The 23,165-nt window shown below is 40.1% G+C and overlaps 2 protein-coding genes across 4 annotated transcripts in view; both read right to left on the bottom strand.

Moving 5' to 3' along the window:
• The window catches only part of ror1 (receptor tyrosine kinase-like orphan receptor 1), a 136,805-nt gene extending 132,497 nt beyond the window's left edge, over positions 1 to 4,308 (bottom strand). For 2 of the 3 annotated variants that reach the window (XM_067596428.1, XM_067596431.1), the window contains exon 1: positions 2,915 to 4,308. In XM_067596428.1, the coding sequence (XP_067452529.1) occupies positions 2,915 to 3,020 (106 nt within the window). In that variant the 5' untranslated portion in view covers positions 3,021 to 4,308. The remainder of the gene's footprint in view (positions 1 to 2,914) is intronic. The other variant, XM_067596429.1, reaches the window with a different exon arrangement.
• A 9,317-nt stretch (positions 4,309 to 13,625) lies between these two features.
• Positions 13,626 to 21,533, bottom strand: pgm1 (phosphoglucomutase 1). The gene is made up of 11 exons (XM_067596423.1): positions 21,206 to 21,533; positions 19,045 to 19,207; positions 18,689 to 18,829; positions 18,264 to 18,389; positions 17,839 to 18,029; positions 17,033 to 17,187; positions 16,804 to 16,919; positions 16,553 to 16,688; positions 16,050 to 16,233; positions 15,616 to 15,750; positions 13,626 to 14,046 (listed from the first exon to the last, which is right to left on the bottom strand). The coding sequence occupies exons 1-11, from the start codon at positions 21,449 to 21,451 to the stop codon at positions 13,957 to 13,959; spliced, it is 1,683 nt and encodes a 560-aa protein (XP_067452524.1). The 5' UTR covers positions 21,452 to 21,533; the 3' UTR covers positions 13,626 to 13,956.
• Positions 21,534 to 23,165: the final 1,632 nt, after the last annotated feature.

The following is a 23,165-nucleotide window of genomic DNA, read 5'->3' as shown; positions in this document are numbered from 1 at the left end:
GGGAAAAGCGCCCAATGTCATTTGCATTTTTTCCCCTTTGTCCAATTGGATGAATTGAGAAGCCGGCCTTCTGTGGTGGTGATGACAACGAATGGAGATAACCAGACCGGTCTGGGACAAACTAGTGGTGTCTGTTGCTGGATACCTGGAGCTATATAACTTTACGAATTGTAATGACCATGATCTAAACAGAAAACAGCAGGCCTGGAGTGAGTTTACTTCACAGCAAAAAAACAGTTAGGCTTAGGACAGGTGATTTGGTGGTTGCCTAGCAACAATAAAAAAAAAAAAAATGCAGCAAACTGTTCTTTTTTCTCCAATTGTAGGCTTCAACAAAAAAGGCGCTGCGGTGTGCCTCATGTTTTGCAACCTGCAAAAAGAGCTCTGTCTGATCGGGGTCTAAGTAGACTGTTTTATTGATCTTAAGTTACTGGAGATACTTTCTTTCTTCCTGGCATGAACAATGCAACTAATTTGACAGCTAGTCTATACTTTTCTGAATCCGGTTTCCTTTTAACTGTACTTATTCATGTTTACAATAATTTTGGTTTGACCGCTGCTGATGGTATCTTTCTCTGATTTGTGATTACCATCATTGAAATTGTTGTCCATTAATACTTTCACGGTTTCAAAATTGTCTCCAGGAAAAACTTCAAAGGTAATCCGCTGTCTTCGACCTTTATTGGAAGTGTTTAGTTCCCTGAAGAGCTGGCAGAAGAGCATGCGGTCTGGACTGCATTTTGTGAGCCAATCAATCCTAGTTTTATGTATCGTAAGAAGCCAAGGGCGCCGTCAAATAAAATACAAATTACTTCAAATGCGTGCTACATAAATCATTCATGCATGCATGTTTTTATTGTTCAACCTTTGTCAAGCCTACAATATCAATAAAATACCAAATAATTTGAACAGGTGGTTGCTGTGGTGACCAGCGGGAGTCTTGATTGTTCCTGGAAATATTAGCTTTTGGAGTAATAACAGTCCAGTGACCTCTGATTGGAACTTGCTTGATCAGTAAGCCAGACAACAGCAAATAAAGACAGACAACCTCCCCTTTCAGTTTCTTCTTTGTCATGTTTGCTCAGATGCTTCCACAATACAGCCACATAGCAGCCACTGTCCACTGACCACAGGGTACTGTGCTCTTCTCTTCACATTAGATTACAGTTGAACCACACGGTTGTTTCTCCCTGACTGTTCCCATTACAGTGGGCCAGGAGAGACAAGACTCTCAGTGTTATCACCTGCAAACATATCCTGGAACTGCTTCATTGGCAGTGAATTGGAGATCAATTTCGTGGATGCAAAGGAACAATAAAGCATCTTAATGTAATTTTCGTGTCCACAACTTGACTCTGAAGTCAGTATCAAAATCTTCATTCAGAGCAGCTGCACAGCATCTCTGAAATTCTCAGAAATTGAAGCATTTAAATAGTTTTCTTGTTTCCAGCAGTCGGTGGGAGTGCAAACAGAATAAGTTTTGCTTCATGAATAACAGCACTAGCATTTGAAATTCAATTTCCAGAGTAGATTTTGCCTCTAAACTGTGCAACTGACATGGAAAAGAATGCGGTCATTTCCACTTGTCTATTTCCAGATATGAAGTAGCTGCAGAGGCTGAGGCCTCGTTCTCTTCCACTCCATATCCTATCACGAAAATTTCATTAGAAGAAGTTATAGCTAACTCATCCATTTAAATAATTTGGATTAACTTTTCTCCCTGCCTCAGAGCAAGAAAGAGAGGCCCGATAGATAAAGAGAAGAAAGAGATGGCAAGAGAAGAGCCACAGCAGAGAGCTTTACGCTCAACACAGCATATACGGTACATCTCCATTGTAAATAATGTATAAAAGCATTTAAGGAGGACAGAGATAATCCAAACAAACCCGGAAAACCCTTCCGGAGATAATTCATCACTACACATTTGGGAGGGGAGGACTGTTTTATACTTACGATACACTCAGAAGCCAGAGAACAAAAAATTAAAATGCTTTCCCCATGAGGCTTCATAAACAATTCAAACTTAATTTAAACTGAATTCAATCATACTTATATTAGTCAACCAAAGAGCAGTTATACATGACATCAGACCACCCTTTCTTTACTATATGGATACCACACTCAGCCATGTAAAAGGCCACGGTAATACTGATCCTAAAAAAAAAGAAGAAGAAAAGAAAAAACAATCTATAACTCCTTACTTTTAAATACACAGATAAATAAAATGAAGCTTAATTTTAGAGTTACAAGGCAATCGAGTTTCCTAGATGTCACAGGCTGATCTATTTTCCCCAAATGTTTTCCATCCTCATCTTATTTCCTAAAAACAGGTAGTATTTGCCTTGTAAATGAGACTTTATGTATTCCTTATCTTTACATTGACCCAAATTATTGAGGGGGAGGTTAGAGGGCACAATAGCTATCCAGCTGACTAGTTAAGAGCCCCCCATTGTCTGTCAATGGAGTCAAGTCTTTCCCCGTGCAGAGGCTTCAGAATGACAATAGGACGATAATCTAAAAACCAACCATCATTTACATGAGAGGGGAGGCTGAGTGATGGCGCACAGCCCTGCTTTGTATGTATGGAACAACAGTTTGAACTACATGTATGAGATGATATCAAAAACAAACAGAGCGGTGTTAAAAAATTTTAAAAAAAACATGTTACCCCATTGCAACATGGTGAAGGATGACTTAAACTGTCTTTAAACTGAGATAAAGTCACTATAGAGCCATTGGTGAGCGTTCAAAACAAACAGCAGAAGTAACTGTAACGACTTCTCGTCAAGGCTGACACATCGTTGAATTCACGCGCGTGTGGATGAACCACAGAGACAGTAAAGCCAGCAGAGAAGCAGAGGAGGAAAAAGACGGGCAATGATTTCCAAAGGGAGGAAGAAGACTTGAGACTCACCAGACGCGCTCAGGTACAGGACGCTGTGGAGAAGCAGGGCGATCCAGAGAGCGCAGGCTGGACATCTCCAGAGACGCTGGCTCGCTGCTGCCCGAGTTGGATACATTCCTCCGGCTCTGTGTTCAACCTTCGCCCGCTTTTAACATCCACTACACTCAAAATTTAATTTCGAGCCCTTCCAAAAAGTGAACGACTCAAAATACAGTGCGTTGGTAACTTGTGCGCTATACTCCGCCGCTCTTTCCAAGCGCACCAAAACACTCTGGGTAAATATATGAGGGTCTGGAAGAGAAGTTGTCTCCGTCTCTACTGGTTTCTGTCTCTTTCCTCCTCGCTGGAGCGCAGTTCACTTTGCCCCTCTCTGTCTGTCTCCCGCACTGAGCGCAATCCTTCCTACAAACTTCACTGACTATTGCGCCCACATGAGCCACATGGCTCTGATTAGCCATGTGTCGCCACCTTGTGTTTATTACGGGAACGGTCAGAGAGCAGGACACGGCCTTCCAGGGGCCGTACCCACAAACATTCAGAGAATACTCTCACAGAGCTTCTAACTTGGCCTAAAAAAATTATAGCAAGGAGTCCCAGCTTAGGAGTGATTTCGGAAAATTCTCAGAGCAACTGTGAGCGAGGAAGAGACAGAAACTTTACACTAGTGAGGAGGTGTGGTAGACCCCGTCGCTGGGTATGACACTTTAAAAAAAAGAGGGTGTGATCGGTTGCTCAAAAAAAAAAAAAAAAAAAAAAAAGAAAAAAGAAAGAAAGAAAGAAAGAAAGAAAAATGCCTTCTAGATTAATAATGGACAGTGAAATTGATCGGCCTAATCATAGAATTAAGTCTCTATTAAGACAGGGCGTAATTATTAATACTATTTTATGTATTGTATTGAATATATGGTAAGTCATACTTTAAAAATAGCCTACAAAATGTTTGAAAACTACTTACGCAGTAGCCTTCTCCCATGCTGATATTTTCTTACGTTTATTTACCATGCTGGTCATTTCGGTACTCAATCTATTTGATACTAACAGGAGGAAATGGCTCAGCTTTCATCCATTTCTGTGATTGCTGGCCAGTCTGTATAAGTAGCAGCGTTGGTTGGCATGTAAATATTTTTTTATTTCCAGCTGCCAGCAAATTCCAAATTTTTTCCAGTTGCCAGATATCTTAAGTGATGTGATTACTTTCATTTCTTTATAGCATTGGGTGGGAGATGTGAGTGTATCTCTAATGAGATCGACCACAAACATCCCTGCACGATCCAATGTGTAGCGTTTCATTAACTCACTGTTATTCAGCATTTGGAGAATATTTCTCCTACCTCTTTTGTCTCTCCACCATCTTTCTCCTCTGCTTATGAAACTCTCGAGCCTCTTAAAAGTCTTCCTCCCTACTTCCCTGCGAGCTCTCTTAAAGATGCTTTGTGAATAAACTTTTATCTGTACCAGGATGTAGTCTTAACTGTGAGGGGAAATTCTTAGAAAACGTCATAATTCTAAGAATTTTCTTAGAATTTCGTCACAAGAAGCAACTGTTTGTACTAGGAAGAGTTATAAATACCGATCCAGGTCTCATATGAAGGATTTATTCGTAAAGGACAGGTTCACAATTTTTCAAGTCTGTCTTAAAACAATAGTCTGGTGTTAAAATGATCTGGCCATTAGAAGATCCCTTCATAATGTACTTACAATGTGTGTGACGGGGGGGCCAAAATCCACAAGCCTCCTTCTGTGCAAAAATGCATTTAAAAGTTCATCTGAGGTTAATATGAAGCTTCAGACGTCCAAATTAGTCAAATCAAGTAGACATCTTTCAATGTTAGTCTTTTTAGTGCCAAAGTCCTTCTTTTGGTTACTATACTTCCACCACAGCTCAACAGGGAAACACTGTCTGAGGAAACACAAAGAGGGAATGTGATGCTAAAAAGACTGTGAATGTGGCAGATATTCACATGATATGACTAACTCAGACTGCTGAAGCCTCATATAAGCTTCAGATAAACTTTAAAATACATTTTTGCACAGAAGGAGGGCTGTGGATTTTGGCCACCATCACACACATTGAAAGAGTATTTGAGGGGAATTTTTTTAAGGGTCAGTATAAACAGGAGGAAAGATTACAGCGAGGAAAACTTCTTTCAGTGTTCATATGGGCTGACTGTTGTTTTAAGACAAACTTGAAAAATTATTTTTAGTTTGTGATTTGAATTTGAAAAATGTAATTAGCTGAACTACAAGTGTACAGGACCCGTGAATTAGAACATATAAATATTTTCAGTTAAAAGTTAACTTAACAATGTGCCACTATGCACAGCAGTAATTGACTACAAAATCTGACTGTCAAAATGACCTTTAGGCAAAAAATGTTAATAATATAAAATAAAAAAAAAAACAATACATAAGTTATAATATAAAAGCTTCAGGATAGATGCTCTGATTTTGTTGTACAGCCCCTATTGCATTCCCAAACTTAATTTGTTATAATCCCAAAATGTGTTATTTGGGGTGCTATGGGCTCTATAGTAAGATCAGAGAGTGTATTTATAAAGTAACCGTAAGGCACTAAGAAGCTGTTTATTTGATTTATGCGTCAAGCTGTCTCCTGTACTTGATTTACAAGGAACAGTATTTACAAGGAGGAAAATATTCCCAAATGAAAAAAAAGCACTCATATATACCAATACTGAATTCAGGGACTGTGAATAGTGAATTCAGCACAGCCATATGATTTATTGCACTTGTGATATTTCTAAGTATATTCCTATACATGTTTTGTTTTCTGAAATAATAATTTACTGTAGTATAACTATTACTTTTTTTAAAAAGACTCTCAGAAAAATGATCACTGTATATTTTGCCACTTAGCTCTGTACCTGACAAGACTTTAAGTGTCATGACTCTGAGTTCTACTGCTACTGTACCTGTGATAGCTTGACCCAAGCTTATGAAAATATGCTATTTCTTCAACTACACACACTCTCATTTCACTACAGCAGTTCAGAGTGATTTGAATTAATAAACAACTGTTAATTGATCTGAATTTATCTCTGGATTATCTGATAATGATCCATCTGGAGCTGATTAGATGATCGCATGTGGTGACTTTAAATTTCACCAAGTAGATGCTACCTTTGTATAATAACTAGATGAATCACCTATAATATTAAAACCATATCCAAATGTTTAACCCAGTGAACTTCAATTGATTTCCCTCCATGCATAACTTGTACAAAGACAAAGACAGATGAATGGTGGAGAAGGAAAAGCGAGTATAAAGAGACGCGGTCTCCTGTGCCTTGAACAGTCACGCCTGCAGACATGTTGACCGCAGCTACAAACACACACACACCTTTACAGAATTATTAATTCCAGAGCCTTACAGTATTATTAACCCACCTCACCTCCTCCTCTATAACCCCACACCTTGTTTCATTTTACTCTACTCACTTCTGGCTTTTGACACATACTCTGTCTCTGCATGTGAGTCTGCACACACAGAGCACTTTGAAAGACTAATACCATCATTTTTGGGGTAGGAAAAGAATGGTAGCAATTTAGCATCTCCGGTTCTCTCATATTGCGACCTACCCCTGCTCATTAGAGGGCTCTCTGAAGTTATGTTTTGATTGAACTGTAACAGAGTAAAGAAATAGCCAGTATGGACAATGTTTTAGACTGGTTTACTTTTTGATTGAGGACCGGACAGAGGGGTAGCTGGAGTGCCTCTGTAGTGGGTTTCTCACGAGTGTTAGGGCTTCACCTCTAAAGTCCCTGCTCCTCGTCAGGCTCGAGAGTCTAGGACCGGGCCCATGGCTACCTCCTGAGGGCTTCTAATAAAAACCTCTATACATATTCAGAGTCATCCCCAGAGAGATGCTACTAACCAGAGTGTGGAGATAACACAGCTCAAGCTTCCTGCCAACCTTGAGATAACGCAAGATTGTGTCCAAGTGTGTGTTGGGGAGAGTAAAAGCTTGAATTTTCCACATTTTGTTTGTTCTATAGCATTCTGTATTCATTCATAGGCGGCTGTGGCTCAGGAGGTAGAGTGGGTGATCCATAAATCGGAAAATTGGCTCCTCCGGTCTGCATGTCGAAGTCTCCTTGGGAAAGATACTGAGCCCCAAAGCGCTCGCGAAGAATCTGCCAGCGATATGTGAGTGTGTGTGTGTGTGTGTGTGTGTGAATGAGCATTAGAAACTCCTCCCGATGAGCAGGTTGGCTCCTTGCGTGGCAGCCTGTGCCATCAGTGTATGAATGAATGTGTGTGTGGGTGGGTGAAAGTGTAAAGCACCTTAGGTGGTTGGAAGACTAGAAAGGTGCTATATAAATGTAGCCCATTTACCATTCAGTAATTCATGTAATACTGTATACTGCATTTCAGCACGTCTTTGCAGTGTCCCTGGTCTAGCATTACTTAAATAGTTGTGGAAATTAAGAATATGGCGATTATGAGGGTTGAGGGATACAAAGCAGCCGGCTGCGAAAGCTGCCAAAAACTCTGATCAAAAACAGGGCTGCGGTCAATTCAAGCAATTCAGCATGTAAACAGAGACTGCAGTTCATTTGCTAATGATGAGTGAGTGCTCAGTCTCACTTTTAATAGGTCGGGCTTAACAACTCTTATATGCTGGGGGTTGTGATTTTGAGTCTTTTAGAAGTTTTTTTTATTTAAATCCATTTCAAGTGAAAATGACCTAACATTGAAACATGTACATTCCAGGCTCTAACCTCTTCTTGAAGGCTGCAATTTCAAGGACTTCAAGTGGTCTGAGTGCCTACTTCTGGTCTGCTTAAGCTTCTTTTGGACCACAGAAAGATAGTAGCGCTCCAGGAGTGTGTGCGATTGTGTGCGTAAATGTGTCTATGATTCCACAAAACATTTCAATTAACACAACAAACAGCCACACAAAGAACAAATTCAAACAAAATATCTGTAAATAACTGTCAAACCAAAACAAATTGGGCATGACTGATTGCAGTGTGGAGAAACGTGCGAGGTGATGTACATCATATGTCAGCTGTGTGTCTCGCTGAGGCACCCTTTTAAATTTGCCGTTTAAGCAGCCAAATGAATTTAACCTAAGCTGTGTTTAGGTGGTTTTCTCTGTAATAAGGAGCCTCAGAGGAGTAGACGTAGTTTCGGAGGGGGAAGACCTCACTGCTGGGCCGATCAAGTAGCGAGATTATTTCTGACATTGGCCTATTTTTTCTCCTTGATGTCTATCGACTTCATTTTGCCTAAAGTAGGATATGATTATTAAAATTGCAACCATGCATGGTGAAAGTCATCTAACTTTCATGGTGGAGTGGATTAGGGTTCTGAAGGTCTCTTTGAAGAGCAGATCCCTGAGGCTTTCCCCAGCAGCTACAGCACATGGACAGGGAGGCTCTTTGTTAAAGAGTTGGCAATGATGTCTCAGTCAATAAAAGAGAACCAAGGGATGAGGGTGACGATGGCCTTTCAAAAATATCTGCCACATCTTCTCGGCATTTTTTTTTTTTTTTATGCTTCTCCGAAACTGTTTCTTTTCCTCCTCATACTCAGATGACTCTAATCATTTGTGCTTCTATCTCGTTTTCTTTGCGTCTCTCTGAAAATGTGTTAGCACTTTACGCATTCTTCAATCAGCGGATAACTCAAAACAGTTTCCATCCCAGTGTAGACATCATTAAATGGCTGACAGACCATATTGGCCTCACTGCATCCTTTTCCTCCCCACACCCACTCATGTCTAACCCACAGTTTAATTCGGTACTACATATTGCATTTTCATGGGCTTACCTTTCAAATGGCCTGTTGCAATGCTACTCTATTCCCACGAGGTGTTTTTTGGAACATACTGCAATCAGTGATAATGTACAACAAACGCAGGATGGAGGGAACCTTTCAAGTGTGGCCAATAATATAGTCTCCCTGCATTACAAGGAAATGGAAATCTCTCTCAGTGTGTTAAAGATAAAATATTACAGAACAAACACTACACACCGCAAAAGATTACATTTCCTGAGATTGTTTTTTTTTTTTAAATTTTCAGAGACTCAAGAAAATAGGTAAATGTATGCACTGATGCAGAGGCAACTTTAGATTTTCCCATTCTTCTCTATCGGGCCTCCGAAAACATTTCGGGGAGCAGGACAATAATTACTTGCAGTTGAACACATGCAACACACAATACATCACTGGGTTTGATTGTGTAGCCTACTACATTTCCCTTCTTTTGTTTGTATTTTTAGTGCAGCACATATGGACTGGAGATAAATGAGGCACTAAAAGGACTGATTTTTTTTTTTTGTTGTTGTTTAAGATTAAATCAGGCGAAAAGAAGACCAAACACATTGTATTTTAACATGCTGAGTATTTCTGGTACAACATAAAGCTTCAGCATCTGTGTTCTCTTTCATCTCAAATCCTACAAAAGGTCCAAATAGTCTCAGACGTACACTCCAGAGGATAATGGCGCATATAAATGTAAAGTCTTGTGGAGTATTTATCTTCTTATTGATTGAGAGCCAGATGAAGAACGGATGGGAGGATACAAAGCAGCCTGAGGACACAATCCAGCCTCTATTCCGCACTGCTCAGTTCAGCTGTGTGGTCAGAAACGTACTTACACATTTTCATCCCATTGCTGAACAGTTTTTATGGCCTCGCATATCATCCTGTACACTTCGGCTCCAGACCTGGAAAATGGAGAGTGTAAAGATGGTGATGACTCATGTAGAGACTCTACATCCATTGATGCCAAGTTTTTTTGGATAAGCCTATGTGATACTTTTTTAAATTCACACACCCTGTCAAAGCTTGTTCACTTCCAGTGGATGAGCTAGGGGAAATATACAGTAGTATTGTTTTAACAAGACAGACTGTAGTTTAGTGCACTAACTCTCCAGCTTTGGTTTGGCATAGGATTAACTCAGGTTTCCAAATAGCACATAATAAATCCAAAACCTGCACATTTTGTATTTCTTAAATTGAATGGCATTTGCTGTTCCAGTAAATAATAATTATTTTGTTACATGACCTGTAGGAAAACAACGTGGACATTTTGGAGGGAAAACTCAGTGTTTTTCCGTGATTTTCATGGATATAAGTTATCTTGTTTTAAGTGGACATAATTAATTTGCCTAAAAGCAAGTATAGTATGCATCATTAACATCATTCTGCTGGGCCACTTCATACAGTAGCTACATGGCAGGGACCTTCCTTTGGGTCCTGAACTTACTTCAACTGTGACTGTTAATGACCGTTATATTGCTGCGATTACCTTTTCAATAACAAGTAGCTAGTGTAGAATTGCAAACTGTACAATTCAGTAATTGCCATTACAGGTATTATTACCCATAATGCACTGAAATTTTGTGTCCTTTGTATACTTAAACCTGCAGTGCAGAACTTTTGTCTCCCCCTTTCTGGCAGTGAATAGTAGTTACCTGGATGAAACTCCAGTTCTATGAGTACATGCATGAGCCGGTCCCTGTCGCTACTGTTGCGGCTGGAAAACGTTGGATAAATTGTTCTGAGCGTCACAACCCTCACGAAATGAATTTGAATGAATGAATTTGATCCGTTCGGTCTGATAAGATTTGGAAAGTCTGGAAGAGCTGCACGATTAAATTATTTTATCCCTCAAGTTAGCGAGGGCTAAACTGGAAGTTACCCGGCTCAGCCAGTGGAAGTCTCTGGTGCGCATGCTCTATGGGCACCATTCAGCTCTGGCAAACCAATCATTGCTGGTTGACATAAAACGCATTACTACTGGTGTGCCAGCGCAGGAATGTCGCCACAGACAACAGAAAAACTCTTGTCGAACTTGGACAACACCTTTGACTGAGCTGGACTGAGCAACGTAAAGAAATGTCCTTACTTCCAGGGTTGATTAATTATTTGAACATTTTAATCAGTAATAATGAAAAGGTAAGATAAATATTGGTAAGCTGGGTAACAATGGTAAAAAATAACCGATAAAAATAAGTAGTTGGGAGGATAATTTGGGAATCCTAGCTTTGGATCTCATCAAAGAACAGGTGTCACAACCTTCTTGGTTGGTTTATCACAAGGGCAAAGCAGGCATCACCCCAGGGGCCCCAGACCGCCAGTGCCCCCCCCCCCCTTAAGTTCACTATCAATTGATTTAGAGTAACATGGTGAATTGAAACTTTGTTTCAGATATGCACCACTAAACATCAATATGATAAGGGCCTTCAGATGGGTCCTGTGTCAAAATGTAGATTTAAGACCGTAAACATTTCAACTGATATGGTTCTTACATGGTACATATACCTAAATAAATGTGTGTTTAATCAGATGAACAACATATTTGGAGTCATGTAATATTTCAGCACAGGGTGCAATGCACAGAAAAGGAGAGGAACAAGGGCTTATTTTAGCCCTGGAGCCCACAAAAAAGATTAATCCGGCCATGTCAACCATTATAACTTCCTAGAGAGCAATGTTGTATGCCTGCAAACATAGTTCACTATCTTCATTGGCACCATCATGAAGAGAAAACATTGTAAAATACGGTGGTCAAGTTTTCAAGTGATGAGGACATAAATGGAATTATTAGTTTTGGAAGAGACGGACTGGGTTAAAATTATTTAATGGCCAGGTGTTATCGAAGCTTCACTTTTAAAACCTCTTAATACTGCATCACTTGACAGAGAATATGTGCATAAACAAAAGAGAAGAGGCTCACACAAGAACCAGAAGAGTAAAAACCTGACCCTGACCACACAGTGCAGAGCCACAGCATATGCTTTCCTTAGGCCTTATTTGAGGACTTTGAGAATGATGTCTTTGTCCACCGCGTTGCCCTCTTCTTGCAGGAGAGCATTGAAATAGGCCGCTCTCAAAACACAAGGCTCCATGCCAGCTCCAGAGAAAGCCATTTGGACATCTAATAGCTATGGACCAGGCCAGCTTAATGTAAGCCTTATTGTGATTACCTGATGTAATGACAGCCAATCCAAATACAGCCTGTAAGCCATTACCAGCTGAACAAGAGGAACACATTATGCATTGCACTATGTCAGCCTGACAGGGTCTGAACAATGCAGCATGAAAAAGTTTCCACCCCGTTGTTGTGACGCCTTAGGGAATAAAGTGGAACTGTTTAGGGCAGTTATAACATCCCGAATGCCACAGTCTGTACCTTTGAAGGCTGGCAATAGGGCTTAAAAGCCATATCCTCAATTGTAATGCAAACACAGATAAAGGATTGGAAACATTTATTCTGATCTGGCTCTTAATCATCGACAACGCCATTTGAAATGTGCGCCTCAAAGCTTGTGTCAGTAAAATCACAGGAAATGTAAAATAGCAGTAATAGTCAGCTATATCATAATGTCGTCATACATCAAACTCTTTAGATATCTGTGAGAAAATACAACTTGATTGACCAATTAGTTCCAGCTCAGGAACTTGAACTATTTACCATGTGGTTTTTTTTTGGAAGGGGGGTGGTGGGGGTTTAGTGCAAACAGGTAGAGTTGATTGTGTTGGTCAGTGTGTATGACATTGACATGCATGACAGAAATTGGCGGAAAATGTGCGATTTGTGATTGAGGCCAATTTTCCCTTTCGTGTTCAGAGAGAAACACAGAGCATTTCCACCCTCACTCCTATTAACTAAATTGTAGCCAATTTACGTCCAGATATGGAAGTAGTGTGAGGAAAAAGTTGACACCAATCCAGTACCTGTAGAGTCTCAAATAGTCCAAGCTGCTTCAAACATCATTCACTCATTCCCCTTGTGAAAAATCACACTTCAAAGCATTTCCAAAACTCAAATCTGTTTCAGCTCTTGCCTGTTTATCTTTAGATATGGCCTGAGGGATCCCCTGACCTCCTGACACTTTATAACTAATTGTTAATCAGGATTACACTGACTATCTCATTACACAACAAGCCTTTTGTGGAGGAGAGAGACAATTTATCAGTTTATGTTTCTCTGCTTGCCTCAGGAATGTCTTTGGACAGACGCTGACCCTTTCGAAGAACTTTATTCTCCTGGAAGCTTGTCCTACGACTTGGCTCACTCACTGCAGGACAGGATCTTTTCGTTTATCTAGAATAATTTCCCCGGCAGAAAAGAAGCTATCATTAATACCGCCACACACACATTTGTTTTAGTGTCTCTTGTGAATGCTAAGGTTTCTAAAGCCAGGTCTGCTAAAGGCAATTTTTGTTGGCCTAAACACTCAGTCAGCCATGCTAGTTTCTTGAAGAAAAGATACAGTATCTATACATACCTGTGAATATTGTGTGTTTATAATAGACATCTGCATTAAATATTGTGCAACCAAAAATTGAGAAAAAACAGATGATATTAGATTGCAAAACATGACCACAGTTTTTCTTTTTTAAGCTTCTTTTATTAATGGTGGATGTATTAGATCTCAAGACTTTAACTGTGGTTTCATGGTTCAGGTTCAGAGGCTATTTTGGTGGTTTTGGAGAACAGAGGGTAGGGGAAGGCACCATGTCAGCACGGGACAAGTGGAGGGAGAGGGGTGAAGTTACCCTTAATTGCTGATTTATAGTCAGTTCAGTTATTTTTTAATTTAAAAAGGTAGAGTTTCAGAACAGATCTGGACGATAACACAGTTGAATATGGCTCAAGAAATTACACGTTGCACACTCAATTTAATCTTAAAAATATCAAGACAGTTCACTTGTTTCAAATGCCTAATCTTTTTCACAAATGTGACAATGTCTGCATGTGAGGCGGGTCACTTTAAAAGTGCCGAGATAAATTATTTGACCCTTTAAGATTTTCTTCCATGCTTCAACAAAACAACATATTTACAGTCATTTAGACAATGGCAGTGGATAATAGTCAGTGAAAGATAAATCAAGTGCTTCTTGTGTATTTTCTTAGTAGTCGACTTGTATTTTCAGTTTCAGTGTTTCGTCCAGCTCTGTTTTTTTTAGGAGGGCCGAGAACTGAAGCAAAGACAGCATTCAAGGGCAGCTTCACCCCCGAGACAGCAGAGGTATCCTGTTGCTGAGGGTGAGTGGAGGCAGTGTGGCAGAGGAATCATGTGATCACAGTGGGGCCGGTGCGTCCAGTGTTCTCTTGGAGCTGAGAGACCTTAAGGGCGATGTCCACCAGGGGAGCCAGCATAACCTGCACAAAGAGATAACACACACACAAAACATATGATTTCCTGTTCAGATCATGCCGTTCTCACACATCCTCCAGTACAAGTATATTCTCATGTCTGCAGGTGACAGAGAAGATTATTGAATCTAGAGTAATAATTGTTAAAATGTTTTCTTTAAAGCAAAAATGTCTAAGACTGAGTGAACATAATTTTAACTTTTTTTTTGCGAAGTTCATTTCTAAACAAAAATATGATTTTAAGACTCTTCACAAGGCTAGAGGACTGAATTATGGCCATTTTGCAATTCAGCTTTTCTCACTATCATAGCCAAAATAGAAATGACTTATAAGCTTTGTTTATTCAAACTTTAATTCTCTGGTTCCAGCTTCTCCAATGTGAGGATTTGCAGCTTTTCTCTGCTTTATGTCACTGGAAATTGAACATTTAGTGTTGGCTGAACATAAAAAGACATCTGAGGATGTCATCTTGGGCTCGGGGGAAATTGTAATGGGCGTCTTTTTAACTGTTTTTAGACATTTTATACATAAAGCAATTATCAAATAATAATCGTTAACAGCAGTGCTAATCACTTTTACTGGGCTATAGGTGAATTTTACACCATTACTACCCTTGTAATTTGAAAAACTCACTCCAGATAAAAGCATCATCGAAATGCTGAATGTTAATGACGTCAGCTACCCTGGCCCAAACACAGATCTGACAGAATAAGACAGAATACACAACAGGACTATGACCATAATTTAAACATAAAACAGTGTGACGGATCGGTAATGAGCACAACATACTGAATACACAACCAATTTTGGCAGAAAGTGCGTTATGAATTGTTTCCTCTTTCATTCAAAACCTTCTCATACATCAAGGTAACCTTTCGGATGTGTAAATCAAACCTACACAAAGTCAGCCAACTGAACCATTAACCCACTAGCCATTTATCTATCAGATTAAGTGTCTGAAGCAATATGTTTCTGCTTATCTTCTCATTCATGATGTGTGAGCATCGAAGAGGAAAAAGGCCGTGAAGCCTTTTATTCCCTTTTTTCAGTCTTGTCTTGCTTTCTTGTACTACATCACCTCCCTGTCCACACCAGTCAAAACGACTTTATGAAGTGTCGAGCTGGAACTCGCACTCTTTATTTTTCCCATGTGCTATGGTTCCCTCTCTTCACACTGGCCCTGATAAGCTGCCATAACTCAAGATTTGGCCAAACACCTCCATCATGTCCCATGTTGAATACAAGCTCTGGAACTCGTTTTTGGAGAGCTCCACCCAACGCAAGCTGGCTGTGCTTGCAGATTGTGGATCGTTCCAGCCAGCCTGAAGGGTTTTTGGAGCCTGTGTGAGCTAACCTTTTGACTGCTGCCACCTAGGTGGATGACGGGGTGACAAACTAAATTAACATCCTTACTCTTTATTTTCTTTTCTGTAATTTTTCAAATCCAAAGCTATTCATGAGAAGAGAAAAAATCTCGTCCTGTTGCTGGTCCCATGGATGTTTTAATTTCCCATCTGATGACTTCATTGTCTAATATTTGTCTCACTGGATCTAGCTGTCTGAGATCGTCCTGACCTGTGGGTCCTGGTTAATCTTATGGGAGTCCTTCTCGTAGCTGTCTATGTAGAGCCTGATGGTTGCTCCTGCACTGCCTGTACCGCTGAGACGGAAAATAATCCTAGAACCATCAGAGAAGATGATCCTCAGGCCCTGAGAGAAACAGAAAGAGGAATGAGAAAAGAGGATGAATGGAAATGTACAGTAACAGGAGAACATGTGGAGCAATAACTCATGCTGATGCATGTTAATGTTTATTTATTGGTCATAATGTATTATAAGGCTTTAACTTCATTATGTATTGAGTAAAAATTGGAATTCAACATATACTAATAATATACTATTTTAAACAAGGTGGTATAAATTCAAAATATTAAGGTCTGAACTACATCTGATGATAGATGGAAAACTGAGGGAGCATGGTATAAGATTTTAATGAGCAGATTGCTTACCTGATTTTTGGACACACTTCCATCCACAGGGTCCGTGTAGGCGAAGTTGTCAGCGATAGCCACCTCATAAGTCTTATCACCTGATGACAACTTCTTTCCAATAAAGGCTTTGTCGAACATTACTGTCTCCAGATGCTTGATCATCTTGTTGGCAGCATCTGATTCAACCTCCTCATAGTCATACCTGAATGAAAGGTTCATATACCTTGTTGATTGAACATGTTGATTTGGTACAATAATTACATAAAAACACTTCTAGAAAGGGATTTGTAAGACTGCTATATGAAAACACTTGTGTATTGCAGTTCTTGTAGATGCCACTAGAAGGTGCTAGGGTAGTACCATTTGATCGACCAACATCCCTGCATCATTGCAGGAAGTGTTCTTAGAATTGTTTAAACAAAACCATGTCATGGGACGAACAATTGGCAACCTGGCAAACTGAAATACTCCTCTTTTGGGGCTCACATTTCATAAACAGTTCTACATGGATCATTGCTGACCTGGTGAAGAAGTTCCTGCCAAACTTCTGCCAGTGATCCTTCATGATATCTTCCACGCTCTGTTTCCTGTGGGCTAAGATTGACAACCATGCGAGCACCGCCCACAGACCGTCCTTCTCACGGATGTGATCAGAGCCTGGTTGGTTAGCAGAGAAAAAGGAGAAAGAAGAGATGGGACGAATGAGTGAGTAACGAGCACTGCTTTCTCTTACTGGAACTCTGTATTACTAAATATAACATCTTTCACTCACCAGTGCCGAAGCTCTCCTCTCCACACAGGGAGAGTTTGCCAGCATCCATCAGATTCCCAAAGAACTTCCAGCCAGTTGGAGTCTCGTACAGATGCATCTTCAGGGCTTTAGCCACACTAGAACAGATTGGAACAAACAACTGCATTAGAAAAAACTGGAGTTCATGGCTTTCTCAGTTTAGTTCATCCAGGAAGGAAAAACAATGGATTAGCTGTTGTGTAGTTTTTACTTGTCCAGGGCTCCACTTGTGGGCATACTGCGGGCCAGTCCCTTGACACCAGTCTTTTGGAAGTATGGGATGCTGGTAATGTTGGCAGCGATGACAGCCACTGAGTCTGAGGGGTTCACGAAGAATCCGTGCTTACCCAGCACCATGTTACGGTCCTGAAGAGGAGCACAACAAGGGGCACAGACAGACAGGGATCAACAACCACAAATAGTAAACAGGATTTGTGACATGTAAGATTCAGGTTCCTGAGCTGTGATGAAAGACTGTACAGTAAGTTAAATGGCAGCAGGACAGTTTAGTGCCGGCCCTTCTGGGGAATTGACTGAAAAAGATACTGAATCCCTACAGACCCTGTTCTGCATATGACATTTTACTCAAAAGACTATTTCAAAATCCAAAACAAAAACCGTTTTGTACAAATATGTCTTGGGTCACACTATGAGTTGTAAATTTTGGGCTGTTCTTTCATTAAACATAAACATGTCAGGGTGGAAAAGCTAGATCAGTACAGCTAACTCAAAACATTCACTGTCCTCATTAAAGGCTGTGCCAAAATGAGTTCATTTCAGTCTCACCAGGAGAGCCAAGCCCATTATTTTGGTTATTGACTCTGGTCAATTAAATAGAGAAACTTAAAATTATAAACTTAATGGACCAGAGTCAATTAAATTTATGGGAGCTGACATCATAGATTCAAGTCCAGTTCAAACTCCTAACCAAGTCACCATCTCTGCTCTCGCCTCTCCCCAGTGGCGTTTGATTAATCAGCTGTAAAATAATCTTCCCAGAAGAAAAAGTTAACTTACACCATCACCATCAAAGGCAGCTCCAAAGTCATATTCTCCTCCTTTCATGGTTTTGACCAGGTCTGCAGCATAGGTCAGGTTGGGGTCGGGATGGTGGCCTCCAAAGTCTTCCTGGGGGACACAGTTGACTGCTGAGTTGGCTGGAGAACCCAGCTCTTCACAGACAATCTTCTTCACATAAGGACCAACCACTGGAGGGAGAGACTGTGTCATTAGGAGGGGCCATCACACCTTACTACAGATTTATATAAGCAGCATACGCTTCCACAATATTGCTCTTTTACATTGTGATGCTCTAAAAATATGATATTTTACACTGAACTTGCTATGAGCAAGTTTCCACTGCTGAAACGTTGGATCCTAAACCAGTTTTGCAGGCTATTTTACCGATCACAAGTCTCAGCCTGTGCTGTGCTGTTGCCTACCTCCATGCATTGCATCCAGGCGGACATTAATGTGATGGGCTCCAGAGAGAAGCTCCTTCAGTGCAGCAAAGTCAAAGATGCCCCTCAGCATCTCAGCGTAGGCCTCAACAGAGTCCACAATCTCCACTGAGACAAATAAAAAGGAAACAGAGCACAATTAAAATAGCAGCAGATGTCAAGATAAGTACTTTGGGTTGCAAACTAACTTTTACAATTGGATTTTATTAGTCACCTAGCGCTTTCATTCATCGTTTAAAATGTGCAGATCATGTTTAAGAGCAGCTAAGAGGCTGTTTGTTATCAAGAAAAAGCTTCATTTGTCATCACAATGCAAGATACAAGTATTCATTTTCAACTCTGACAACAATGAATTGCAAATATTCATTTCTCAGTTAACGGTAAGACTCCTCTCCATGCCACTGTACCTGTGAACGGCTTAGAGTCCACTTCAAAGCTCTGCTTGCCGATCTTGGACAGATCCACTTTCAGATCTGGGCAGATGTGATACTCATGCAGGCCTTTGCTGATCTCATAAATTTTGTTTGTGATGCCCTCTGGAGCAGGACCTAGGAGGATAAAGTGAAGGTAAATAGGATGGTTAGGAATAAAAGACATGAGACACAATATACTGGGCAAATTGCAGATAATGGTGTACCACAAACAGAACAGTGTTCTTCAAATAAAGTCAGGCACATTAGTGTTGCTTGCAGAGCAGCAAGCATGTAACAGGCTAATGGGTTGGAATAAATGGATCTTAATGGAAAGCAGAGTTTTCACTCACCTCCACTGGAGATGTTGTACTTGATACCAAAATCTCCATTGGGGCCACCTGGGTTGTGGCTGGCTGTAAGGATGATCCCCCCCACTGCCTTTATCTTGCGGATCACACAGGAGACTGCTGGGGTGGACATGATGCCATTCTGACCGATCACCAGATGTCCAATCTGCAGGAAGTAGCACATGTGCACAGGGATGCACGGATTAATGCACACATACATAGACACAAAGGCAAAGTGAGAACAGTGTTGTTAATAATTTGAAGGACAGGAATAGCTGCAAGCTAAATGTTTGGTGACGTTATTTAAAGATTACCATATTTGATTAAGGCTCTACACTGTTTGATTTCCATTAGCGAGCTGACACTTCTTTTCCCCAAAGCTAGAAACATAATTAATACTGAATTGAACATGTCTAGTAAGCCTGTCCCATTCATTGTCAATGGGTATAGCTTCAAGATGAAGCTATACCCATTGAAAAATATATTACATAATATTATATTCTGCCTCAGCTGCAGTAATTATCACAGTCAAATCAGAGAGCAAACTATGATTGAGATATTAACACAATTTCATGTACTGTATACTTTCAATAATTGTGTCATTATTTGCTATAATGTCAATAAATTTTAAAAAATATTTTCATAATGTCATTTTAAAGATACTGCTAAAGCTTCATATAATCTACACAGTATTCCTCTGATGTATTAAACAAATTAAAAAAAAACTAAAGGTTGAAGCACATAGTAAACTCGCAGAGAGGTTACATAACAGTAGCCTATGTGTATCTTGTAGATGACTCTATTTTTAAAATCATGTCATGGTCTCCAGTCCAGGAACTCTTGTCTATTTAAACATCCAATGGTTTGCTTTGTGTAAACATACCAAGAGCTGAGCGCCTTTTTTGTCTTTGCACCTTTCGCAATGATTTCCTGCCTTATTTCCTGACTGAGGCAGTGGGGCAATGAAAATTTGCAAAAAACTAGCCCAGATAAGTCATCTTTGTGCAACTCCAACCAACTGTGATCGCTGATGTAACGTGCAATCACAGCGGGTTGCTTTTCTGCAACTACAACAGCGACAGACTGGCATTCATGCGAGAGAAGGTCACAGGGAAGACAGCGACCATAATTCCTGGTCCAGATGTTTTGAGACTGATTTATGCTTGCAATTTTACATACTATTACAGCTGGCATGAGAGCATAGGGTGGTTTAATGCTTGAAAACGTTGATAAACGCAAACGTACTGTATGTACCATTCGGACATATGCAGAGCAACGTGACTGGCTGCACGTTGCATATCACGCCCCCTGCTCGCCTAAAACCGTTCCAGTATCATCATAGTGCAGGCAGCCAGTGGTATCTCACCACAGTTCTTTATGAAACAACACTGGGTTAAATGCTTCCTTTTACAACACTCAAAGCTGTTTTTTTTTTTGGCTCATTTGTAAAGCTGCAAAAATGCAATGCAAAATCCTAAGTGAGATGTTTTGAAATGCACAAAAGGGTTTGAAAGTCTCGCGCTTAAGCTAAGAAGCTGCTATTTAGTGTCAGTGTGTAAATGTCAAAGGTAAGAGATTGACATGCGAGTGCTCCATATGCACTTTATCCAAAAGATCACCGCGGTCAGGCTGGCACCGGAGACACTGCAGGGAAATTAAACGGGGGGCTGATGACACCTGTCATTTTAACACAAAGTGAAGGGTCCACTGTCTGTACTGGACGTTATGATAACCTTCGGGTAGTTTTACATAGGCATAATCTTAATGAAATATAGATAAAATATATAAATACATAGACTGACAAGCACAAGCAGGAATGCCATCCTCTCATACCAGAGGAAACCTTGCAAAACCTTTAATATGGCTAACAACCGTATAACTGCTACATGACATATTATTATTACTATTAGGAACTATTTGCTTGCTTCAGGAACAAATAACCTGTTATTACCTTGTGCAAAAAAAGTGACTCAATGTCTTACTAGCTCACAAAGTATCATACTGTACTGTAAAAGCTGTACTGGAGACTTAAGTTGTCCTAACTTGACAGCTAGCTTGATGTTAACTTGCTAGCCGACGTGCTAACCAGGAGGAGTGTGTTTTCTTAGCTAACGTCAGCAAACATACACACACACAGAGGACAGTAATTCTTTATCCTACTGACCCCGTTGGCGGCAGCAATCTGGACGATCAACTGAATCGCGTCTTTCATGAAAAACCTCCCATCTCCTCCCACTACCACAGTGGCAGCCTGGCGCTTGTCAGGCTCGATGACGGAGATAATGCTCTGGATGAAGTTTTCCGCATAGTGCTGGTTCTGTTGAAACACGGTCACCCTCTTCCTCAGGCCGCTTGTACCGGGCTTCTGGTCCGTGTACGGCTTGGTCTTCACGATCGTTGCTTTCACCATTTTCGACCCCCAGTGAATACCTATAGTCGTCCCGTGTGATCCGCAGTCTTGGCCGGCTGAAAGCGACTGCAGTGACAGAGCAGCCACACGTACACACCGGCCAACTCCCCCCTCATAGACCCGCCCTCCCGGTTTAAAGGGCAAGGAGGAGCCATAGAGGATTTTCTCACACTCAACATTGGAGTTTTCATATCTAACAAGTAGTTTACCATAACTGTTCATTCATTCTTGGGTAGTTTATAACTAATAAATAAATAACAATTTTGCTACATTTATAGATAGCAGATTTATTTATTTATTGACTAATTGATTGGTTCCAATTCCAACATGTTGAGCATGTTTTCCACAATTTAGGCTATATTCAAGTTGGTTTCCCATGTACCGTATGTTATGTAAACACTATATTGACTGATATTGACATTTATGTGATTGTACTGAGAATTTACACTGTAGGTCTTGAGGAGCTCAGACACTCCTCACACTGGAAGGCCATGATGGGCCAGAGTGCATCTGATGCTGATGTTGACATCATTTTGCTCCTAGATTGACAATCAAAAAGTAATAATTATTACACAAATAATTGTACATCTCTCGCATATCAAGCACAAAACAGTGCAACAGTTCTACCAACGTAATTTCTAAAAAAGAAAGGAAAAGAAAAACCCATAGTTGCCACAGTGAGTCTGACAACTATATTACAAAATATAGCTGGCAAAATTAATATATGAAAATGTTTTCTGTCATGATTCCAGATTTTACAGACTTTCCAGGGTTGTAAAATACTGACTTATAGTATTATAAAGTGCTGTGCAGTGTTTTGGCATCAGAATAGTCTCAAAACTCATGGATCTATCCCTCAAACTGCACTTCCTATATCATTTCAGTCTGGTAATAGGTCAGTGCCAAAAGCATTGAGTCCACCTATTCTTGAATAATTCAATACAAATACTCTACTCCTGATGCAGTGAAAGTCAAAATTAAAGCTATAATATGTAACTATTCTGCATTAAAATGTATAAAAACTACTAGACCTATGTTATATATTTTGTTGAGTTGTGTACTTACATTATCTCAAATGTTTCCAACAATTTTCAAACCCAGAGAAATCAGTAATTTTAATCAAGGTAACGGTCTGTTTCATTTGGTCGCCTGTCAATGCCATCATACCCCCTCTACCAAAGAGAATACGCCTACAAGATGCATGTGTTGGATCGCTGTAGAAACGGCAGCGTCATTCAATTTGATACTACGGGAAGAGATTTAATAAAAAACTATGAAATAATTTGTGTAACGGTCCTAATTCCTAATTTTTCCAGTTAACAAAGACTTCAGTGACTTTTTAAATATGAAATGTAACTATTTATCTGACTTACAATAGCTGCTTTCTGCTGAGTCAGGTACTCTGTAGTCCTATATGTGGACGAAATACATGAATATGAACTTTTGACTAGTTTATAAAATAACAGCCAAGTAAAAACATCAAAAATGTAATGTGGGCCAGGTTTGAAGTAGAACTACATTGTTTAGTCGATTAATATATAAGTTACATTTAAATATTGAGTAGGCTAGTTGGTGGAGGTGGAGGTTTTTGAATCATGTTCTGTTTCTAAATAAATATCAATAAAAGCTTCCTCTTAATCACACAAGCACTCTCAATACCCAGTCGAATAAGCACTTTCCCAAATTAACTTCTCTTTATTTCAATCTCCTGTTT

This window comes from Thunnus thynnus, chromosome 8 (assembly GCF_963924715.1).
Source record: "Thunnus thynnus chromosome 8, fThuThy2.1, whole genome shotgun sequence".
Taxonomy (NCBI): domain Eukaryota; kingdom Metazoa; phylum Chordata; class Actinopteri; order Scombriformes; family Scombridae; genus Thunnus; species Thunnus thynnus.
This window is presented reverse-complemented; position numbering and strand designations above follow the sequence as displayed.